Source organism: Hemicordylus capensis, chromosome 4, assembly GCF_027244095.1.
Source record: "Hemicordylus capensis ecotype Gifberg chromosome 4, rHemCap1.1.pri, whole genome shotgun sequence".
Classification (NCBI taxonomy): domain Eukaryota; kingdom Metazoa; phylum Chordata; class Lepidosauria; order Squamata; family Cordylidae; genus Hemicordylus; species Hemicordylus capensis.
The window spans coordinates 87,717,408-87,726,901 of NC_069660.1; the positions used below are offsets into that span (position 1 = coordinate 87,717,408).

A 9,494-nucleotide genomic window follows, 5' to 3' on the forward strand; every position below is an offset into this window, starting at 1 on the left:
TAGAGCTGTTGGTTGGATACCCATCCCCAGCCTGGTAACCTGGCTGGGCAGTACCTGCCTAGCTTGTTTAGAGCAACCATGGCCTGACACTCTCATGAGAGAGCAGTCTGTGGGAGAAGGGGGATTGTCGTCACACATTATTAGTGATTCAACCTGACACACCTGCCCTGACAGATGGCTCTTCTCATGAGTTGTGAGGGGGTGTCCCCATGGCCTTACACTCTCATGAGTGCAGCTGGCAGAGTGCCCAGTGCAGGGGAGGTAGCTGGTGGCCCCAGGGGTGCAGCTAGGGAAGAGAGGGCCCATGTTTGCCCCTCTCCCCAGCAGCTCATAGAAGTGAGGGAGACCATGAAGAAAATAGCAAGGTGTGGAGCTGGGGGGCCCAGGTTCTTTGAACCCGTCTGCTCGATTATAGCTACATTCCTGGATGGTCCCCAAGAGGCAGCTGTGGCCTTGCCTCAGCTGCACCCCCATCACAATTGTCCCTGTGCCCTTGATGGTGAGGAAAGGGTGATGAGCAAAGTACCAAGCTTCTCTCAACCCCTTTATAGCTGGACCCTCCCAAATGCCTTCTGTTTTGAGTATTTAGTGCATTTGAGATTTTCCTTCTGTCTTCTGTTCTGGCTGAGTTACTAATCAGTAGCTAGCAGATTCCAAATGCCAGGATGTAGCCACATTTCTAGTGTAATAATCCACTTAAACTGAGATATACATGTATTTTATTATAAAAGTTCAAAGTGTGGTACAATAAGGCGAAATATATCTTTCTATTTTGCCCCAGGCTTACCGTGATGAATTCATTGCAGAATGGAGGAAGCTGAATCTGGATGTTGTGCTTTGTCCTGCTCTGGGACCAGCCTTTAATCTGGGATATGCTGGCAAGCTATTTGGTATCACCTGACCATCCCATTCTCTGGCAATGTGGAGCACCGAGTATAACTTGGCTTGTATACTGTAGTCATATTGGTGCCATCTGCACTGTGTACCTTCTTCTTGACTTGTTGAAGATGATGGGTGGATTATACTAGTCTATCTGAGACACTGATGTGTGGGGATCCTGCTTTGGTGCAGTCGGTTTAACAATTACCTTTTAGTCACTCCCAGCTTTATCATCCATATGTTTGCAAATGCTTATGGAGCGAAGGAATCTAGGTTCATCAGTTACATCATTTGCTCTGTTTACTGGCAAAAGACCCCACCTTGCAGGAGGCAGATATAGGGGAATATACTGATTTGTAGTTCATTCTTGTAAAACCCTGTACAGTGGTGAAGAGCTTCTTTGGATTTATTAATTTTATTTATCATTCATTCATTCATTCATTTGATTTCTATACCGTCCATCCAAAAGTATCTCAGGGCAGTTTACACAGAGAACCAATAAATAAATAAGATGACTCCCTGTCCCCAAAGGGCTCACAATCTAAAAAGAAACACAAGATAGACACCAGCAGCAGTCATGGGGTACTGTGCTGGGGTGGGGGGGAGATAGGGCCAGTTACTCTCCCCCTGCTCACTAAAGAGAATCACCACGTTAAAAGGTTCACCTTGCTTCTGGCCTTTCACGTGGCATAAGTGAGTCGTGCAGCCATTATAATGGTTTTCAGGGCAGGGCTAGAAACTAGCAGTAGCTCCCGAATAGCCCCCTCCATTGTGTACCAATGAGGTGGGATCTCCAACCCAAAGAGCGCATGGCTACACCAGTCCACAACGCAGTCCACAACGCAGTGTTGTGTGAATGTGTCATGCATGCTGGGTAGAGCTATAGGCTGCAGAAGCGCTCCTCGATGTCATTGTTGCCAGTCTTCTGTTAGCCATCTTCCATCTAGAGTAGCTTGGGGTTTCTTTGGCTTTACTTTGTATGGAACCCTACTTTTCATTTTATTCTTTCCCCTTCAAATGGTGTGGAAACAAACAATCTAAAACAGTAACAATAAACTATGTGAATCAGACCTCAGTTGTTTTTTAAAAAAACCTCATGGCAGAAGTGGATTGCCATCATTTGCCTGAACCAGTTCTCCAATCACTGAATTCTTTGTTCGCTTAAGAAGTGGCTGCAGGCAAATGTAAAATGTTCATGGTATTGTCTAAAAGCACCCACATTGCCCACAGTACCTAACCTTCTTGCAACATGCTCTGATCAAACCAGTTCCACAGGTTTGCAACATGTCTGAAGCTAAGCTGGAAAACTTGATTCCTCCTTCCAGAAAGGAAGACAACACCTGATTCTATAGATGTGGGCACAGGTGATTTGGGTGCCTGTTTACTTAGTGTCTGTTACTTTGGATTATGAATTTTGTTAGGCTCATGCCTTTGAGCTTTCTGTGGTTTACGTAACTGGATTTGTGATCAGCTCTAAAGTGGTCCTTTCATAAAAAGGAACATCAGTAACAGTAAAAACCAAAACTGACCCACCCCACACTCTTGCTCTTGAACAAGAGAGAAGAAGAACTGGCAGCATTCAATTTTCAAGTCTTTGAAATCCAACCCCATCTAGTTCTGCTGGTCCTTTTCTGCTGGTGCACTTAAAAACCAACAATGGATACTGGCCAACATTCTAAATTAGAATCAGTAGTACTACTACTCAGAAGTTACTCTAGACTACTAAATTTTAGGGATGTGTGGTTCGGTTCGTATCTGAACCGGTTTTGGTTCGGCAGTTCGGATCCGAACAGAACCACCCCTGGTTCAGTTCGGATCTGAACCGAACCGGGAGTGGTTCGTTTGGACTGGTTCAGACCTTGAAAATTAGCTATTATGGTAGCTGGCACCCAGGGGTACCTGTCACCCAAACCCCAAAGCAATCGGACACTCGTACAATTTTTTATGTATTTTTGAAAATTATTTTTATTTTTTCCTCATAGGATATAATGGGACTCGAACCAGGCCATTATTCCTTATTGTGGAGCACCCATGGGTGCCAACAACCATGCAAACCCTGAAGCAATGACACCCCTATGATTTTTTATAAATATTTGAAATATTTTAATTATTTTTCTCATAGAGTATAATGGGACTCGAACCAGTCCATATTCCCTATTGTGGAGCACCTAGGGGCACAAAAGCAGGGTGGGTGGTAGACAGGCAGGGGTGCCTACCACCCAAAAAATCCCAAGGCAATTGGACACTCCTCTGATTATTGGTGAATTGTTAAATTATTTTTGAATTCCTCATAGAGAATAATGAGGATTGCAGCAAATGTATAGCTTCACGTCGGGGGGAAAGGGTTGTCGTAGAGTGGAGTGTGGTGGGTGGTATTTCCCAAGGTGGGCAAGGAAGCTATCAGAATTATTTGAAAGGAATTGGGGGAAAGGGTGATTTTTGGTTAATTGTTGTATTTTACGCATCTTTAAGGTTTTTCCTCATAATAAGTTATAATGGAGCTTTCAGCAGCCCCATAAGTGCACTTGGGGGGTGCTGGGGTGGCCCAGAGTGAGTGGTGTAGTAGTGCACATAGGGTGCCAACCACCCCCATGGGTTTCTAACCCATGGGGTATAGGGTTCTCTTGTTTCTGAGGTATTGAGTGTGGATTCTATGATAGCATATTAGAGTGGATTCATGGAGTCTCATTGAAAATCTCATTTGCTATCATAGAATCCACTTGTGCACTTATGGGGCTGCTGAAAGCTCCATTATAACTTATTATGAGGAAAAACCTTAAAGACGCGTAAACTTCAACAATTAACCAAAAATCACCCTTTTCCCCAATTCCTTTCAAATAATTCAGGTAGCTTCCTTGCCCACCCTAGGAACTACCACCCACCACACTCCACTCTACGACACCCCTTTCCCCCCGACGTGAAGCTATACATTTGCTGCAATCCTCATTATTCTCTATGAGGAATTCAAAAATATTTAACAATTCACCAATAATCAGAGGAGTGTCCAATTGCCTTGGGATTTTTTGGGTGGTAGGCACCCCTGCCTGTCTACCACCCACCCTGCTTTTGTGCCCCTAGGTGCTCCACAATAGGGAATATGGACTGGTTCGGGTCCCATTATACTCTATGAGAAAAATAATTAAAAATATTTCAAATATTCATAAAAAATCATAGGGGTGTCTGATTGCTTCAGGGTTTGCATGGTTGTTGGCACCCATGGGTGCTCCACAATAAGGAATAATGGCCTGGTTCGAGTCCCATTATATCCTATGAGAAAAAAATAATTTTCAAAAATTCATAAAAAATCGTACGAGTGTCCGATTGCTTTGGGGTTTGGGTGACAGGTACCCCTGGGTGCCAGCTACTATCCTAGCTACTTTTTGAGATCTGAACCAGTTCGGATCCAAACTGAACCAGGGGGTGGTTCGGACAAAACCAAAACCGAACCACCCCCTCCTGGTTCGGACCCGGTTCGGATACAAACCGAACCGGGCGAACCAGTTTTGTGCACATCCCTACTAAATTTCAGTAGGACTTCCTCTACTAAATTTAGTCAGGATGTCAGGCACTGAAATGAGAAATCCTTGCCTCTGGTTGAATAAAGAATTCATATGAACTGCCAAATTAGAACAGAGGAATTTAGAAGGTGTGTTTGTGTGGGCAGGTGTGTTTTGTATCACTTATGCCACTTGTATTCAGGGCTTACAAAACAAAGGGCTTAAGTAAGAGCTATCATAGCTTTATATTTGATGTGGTCTCTTCCAGTTGCTACTACCTACACGCACCTGTACAACGTCCTGAATTTTCCTGCTGGAGTTGTCCCAGTTTCTACAGTGACGCAGGCAGATGAGGAAGAGCTGAGACTTTACAAAGGGCATTATGGAGACCCCTGGGATAAGAGAATGAAAGAGGTCAGCCCATAGCAATGAGCATATGTTGGGATTTGTTGTGCTGAACTATGAACCTTACTTCTCCTCTAAAATCAGTGATATTATAGCAGGGTTAATACATTGCCTTTGAATGTAAAATTGTCACTGCTTCAGGAATCCCCCTTTCCTCCTTCCATTGGCTGCTTCTAGGCTGGGCAGGGCCAGTATGTTTTGGGAGGCTATTTGAGAGTAATTTGTACAGCACGGTCTTGTGTATTTACCTGGAATAAGTCCTACTGAGTTCAGTGAGACTTTACAGCCTGTAAGTGCACTTAGGATCACAGCCTAGACCTTAGAGCAACGCCTGAAAGGTCACAGTGTTACCACAAAGCATTATTTTGCCACAAATGCCTGCCTTCTCTGTGTGATACGGCTCACAATCCAAAGCACGTATCAAAACATGATAGCTCTTGCAGCCATGTGTTCAGGAACCATGTGGCCATGTTGCTCAGCTATTGGGAGCATTTTCCATTATCCTGGTAAAGACAAGCCTGCTCGCTTCCCAGTGAATCTTGAAGAGAAAGTCACAATCGCCTCAAAAGACATATGGTTTAGAAGCCTTCTGGATGCATGTTTTGAGAGCTGCAAGCTGCCATCTCCCTCAGCAATTGAATGCCCTTGTATCAAAATGGATTGCATGCATGTAATGTTATGGAAAGAAATTCCAGGCAAGCTGAAATTCCAAGTTACTGGATCTCAATAAGGAGGGCTTTCCCTTCTCCCATTTTCTCGTGGGCAAAATTTCCCCATTTCCCAAAGGGGTTTCCAATGATTCCTCTGAGCCAAAGCAACTGCAGTATGGAAGCATTTTCATTCCCTTCCCTTCCCTTTCTCTATGGTGGGGGGTGGTATGGTTCAGACAGAGAAATCACACAAACTGGATGGATGTCTTCTTTAAAAGGTTTAATAGGTACATCCTTGAATGAAGCTTACAAAACAAGTAAATGTAGGAATTGTGTTTCACAAGTTCATGAGCCAAAGATGGAAAATTGATAAATATTCAATTTGTACCTATACTAATATATGCTTCTATAGATGTTAAGTGAGTATTTAATATCTGAATAAATATATATTATTTTACTTGAATTTTTACTTTCAAAAGGTTCCCCCCCCCCTTTTAAAATCATATTCAAGATTTGAGGTTAAGCGAAAAGTACCCTGGATTGAGAGAGAGGTTACATTCCTGTAGAATCTTAGAAATGTGTGTTCCAGACTCCCTGTCTTTAAGGGTGTCTCAAATTGGAGTGAAGATACAGGGAACGAAGGGGAGCTGGAACCACTACCACCCACCACCACCAATCTATATAGCTTTATGTTTACTTCTATATAGTCTCCTAATGATGCAGCAGGGAAATGACTTGATTAACAAGCCAGAGATTGCCAGTTCGAATCCCTGCTGGTATGTTTCCCAGACTTTGGGAAACACCTCTATTGGGCAGCAGTGATATAGGAAGATGCTGAAATGTATCATCGCATACTGTGCGGGAGATGGCAATGGTAAACCCCTCCTGTATTCCACCAAAGAAAACCACAAGGGCTCTGTGGTCGCCAGGAGTCGACACCGACTCGACGGCACACTTTACTTTACTTTTACTTCTATATACCCCATTCTCTCTGTGGAATCTCTCCATTCTAATGTGGAAATGTTTGACTAGAGTTCACCATAAGCTATAAGTTCTTGGTCCAGTAGCCTTTGGGAAAGACAGTGGCTATAACTATCTATCTTCCTATCTATGCTCCTCCTGGCAGAGATGTGGTCACCAAAATCCCAGACATCTGATCCTAAACTTGACAAACGAGCATAGGGAAAACTACCACTACAGCATAAACTGAAAAAAGAGATATAGATGACAAAAACATGTCCCCTAAGTCTTTACACATTTAATCACACTTGGATAATATACTGCTCTGTGTCTCTCCTGCAGGCTGTGGAGGATGCTGTGGGGCTCCCTGTGGCAGTCCAGTGTGTGGCCTTGCCATGGCAGGAGGAACTGTGTCTTCGGTTCATGAAGGAGGTAGAGACACTCTCCCAAGAGAAGAGAGGGAAGAGGAAAGTTTGAGTCTGTCAGAAAGAAGACTGCAAAGAATGTTGTTCTGTATCTACTAATAAACACTTTTGTTGACTTCTTTCATTTATTGCTGTGTTTTGTATTTCTGAATTTTCTTAGCTTCATTTTCACCAAGGCTATAAGAAAGAATGGGTCTATGCAGGCCCATTATCAGCATGTGACACCCTTGGGCAGTTGCCAGTTCACCAGGGTATACCTCTAACACCTGTCCTTAAGCCCCACCCCATCCCCCAGAAGACTGGGCCTGACCATCATTTTGCTTACAGCTGCATTTTTTCCTACAGTGTGCCAACGTAGTGTTGTTATGGGACATTCTGTGGGCAAAATGGTGGCTGCTACTGGAGGCTGCCATTTTCTCCTCACCATGTCCCTGAATGCTGCTTACAATAGAGATATCGGGGGGGAAATTGTGGCTTCCAGCCATACAAGGGCAGCTCTGGGGTGGGCGAGGACCCAGGGAGACAAGCACCTGACCCCCCATTTCTGTTTCAGGAATCTAATATGTAGGACACAGCTCAGCCACCCATAAATGCACCTTGCCCCTTCTGTGCCTACCCTCAAATTTTTTTGGTGCTGCCACTGCTCCCCAAAATGAGTAAAAGTAATCTGCTGGTGCTGTTCCTATCCAGATAAACCCACAGCAAACCCATGGAGGCCCACAAGAAGGCCAAGGGGTAGGGATGTGCGAGCTGGTTCAATTCAAACTATGGTTTGAATCGAACCAGCCCGGTTCTGACAGTCCGAGTTCAAACCGGCCTGGCCCTAGTTCAAAGAACCGGCTTGCAGACTGGGTCGTGTATACTTGTAAAGGGGAATCCCCTTTACAAGTTAAGGCATGGGGGTGGGGGTGGAGAGAGAAAGGCGCCTCCATACCTTTAGAGGAGGCTGCGGTAGAGGTGGTGGAGAAACATTGGAGGTGGTGGGTGGTGGCTACTCCAAGCCCTCTGCTAGCCTCCTGAATGACAGTCCAGGCCAGCTGCAGCCCAGTTCAGGCCTCCCTGCATGTGCAGAGGCTAATTTCACGACCTCTGTGCATGCACACAGGCCACTTGCATCATCATGCAGTTCGCATGGTGACACAAATGGCCTCCACACATGTGCACACTGTGTGAAAATGGCCACTGTGTGTGTATGGAGGCTCGAATCAGGCTCCAGCCGGCCCAGGCTGTTACTCAGGAGGCTGGCAGGGGCATGATCCCCCATCTCCTCTGATGTTTCACTGGCACCTCTTCAACAGCCTCCTCTAAAGATATGGAGGTGCCTTTCTCTCTCCTTTAGGACAGGGATTATGGATGCCCCCTTTACTTGTAAATCCTCAAGGATTCCCCTTTACATGTATACCCAAACCAGTCCATGAGCTGGTTCGGCCCAGTTCGAGATTTGAACTGAACCCGATCCAGTTTTGATGAACCTGAAACTGGGCCAAGTCAGTTTGAATCCAGTCCAGATTTGAACTGAACCGGCCAAATCAGTTCCATGTACATCTCTATCAAGGACCTTGTCATACCTGGAGGTGGTCCTGGTTCAATGTGTGGTTTATTGAGCAGTGAATGTTAGTGAGCTGTTGGTTTATAACAACCTGCAATCCATCCACCGGTGAACCTTGGCCAGAATTTTACTGTGCTGTGGACATTCGGCATGTTACTACGCCTGTTCTCTTGGCATATAAAAACTTTTTATATGCCAAGAAAACATAATGGGGTGTGCACAAAACCAGCTTGGCCTGTTTGGTTCAAATTCGAACCAGGGTTGGTAGGTTTGGTTTTGGTTTTGCTTGAAGCCCCCTTGGTTCAGTTCAAATTTGAACCCAACTCAAACTGGTTCTAAAAGGTTCTACATAGGGTATAATGAGGACAAACTGGCCCATTATTCCCTATGCAGAGCACCTAGGGGCACAAAACCGGGGTAGGTGGTAGTCACCATGGGTGTCAGCAACCACCCAAACCCCAAAGCAATCAGACACTCCTGTGATTTGTAATGGGTTTTTGGGGGAAGATTTTTCATTTGTCCCCCCATTTTCCCTATAGGGAATAATGGGGATTTTAGGCTGCCCCATCCACCCCCTTGGGGGTTCCTGGGCACCCCAAAGTGGGTTTGGGGGCAAGACGCATTGTGCCACAACTCCCCTGGAAGCCCCAGGCCAGTGGGCTTCATGGTTTTTAAATTTTAAAAAAAATATTTTTAGCCTGTGACAGAATGTCAATGCAATGAATATGAATCCCTCCCCAATTCAGAAAAAGAATAGTGTGTAGCCTTAATTGCTGTGAACTCTGTGAACTCATTAGGTTCTGTGAACAATTACATTAATTGTTCACATTAACTCTGTGAACAAATACGCAATCAATATCAGCATATTGATAACACTGTGCACCAAACCTCCTGATAATGTCTCCCAGTGGTTTCATCTACATGTTAAAGAGCATGGAGACAATATAGAGCCTTGTGGAACTCCACATTTTAGCTATCGCTTTGCAAACAACAGTCGCCAAACAACACCATCTAGAATCTACCAGAGAGGTAGGAGCCGGAACCACTTTAAAACAGTGCCACCCAATCCCACCTCCCTCAGGCAGTCCAGAAGGATACCATGGTTGATGCTATTGAAAGCTGCAGAAAG

At 44.9% G+C, this 9,494-nt stretch overlaps 1 protein-coding gene across 1 annotated transcript in view; it reads left to right on the forward strand.

Moving 5' to 3' along the window:
- LOC128325035 (vitamin D3 hydroxylase-associated protein-like) overlaps positions 1 to 6,944 on the forward strand; it is a 41,277-nt gene extending 34,333 nt beyond the window's left edge. Inside the window, exons 13-15 of the mRNA XM_053250386.1 lie at positions 782 to 890; positions 4,645 to 4,790; positions 6,734 to 6,944. Coding sequence (XP_053106361.1) covers positions 782 to 890; positions 4,645 to 4,790; positions 6,734 to 6,868 — 390 coding nt within the window. The 3' untranslated portion in view covers positions 6,869 to 6,944. The remainder of the gene's footprint in view (positions 1 to 781; positions 891 to 4,644; positions 4,791 to 6,733) is intronic.
- Positions 6,945 to 9,494: the final 2,550 nt, after the last annotated feature.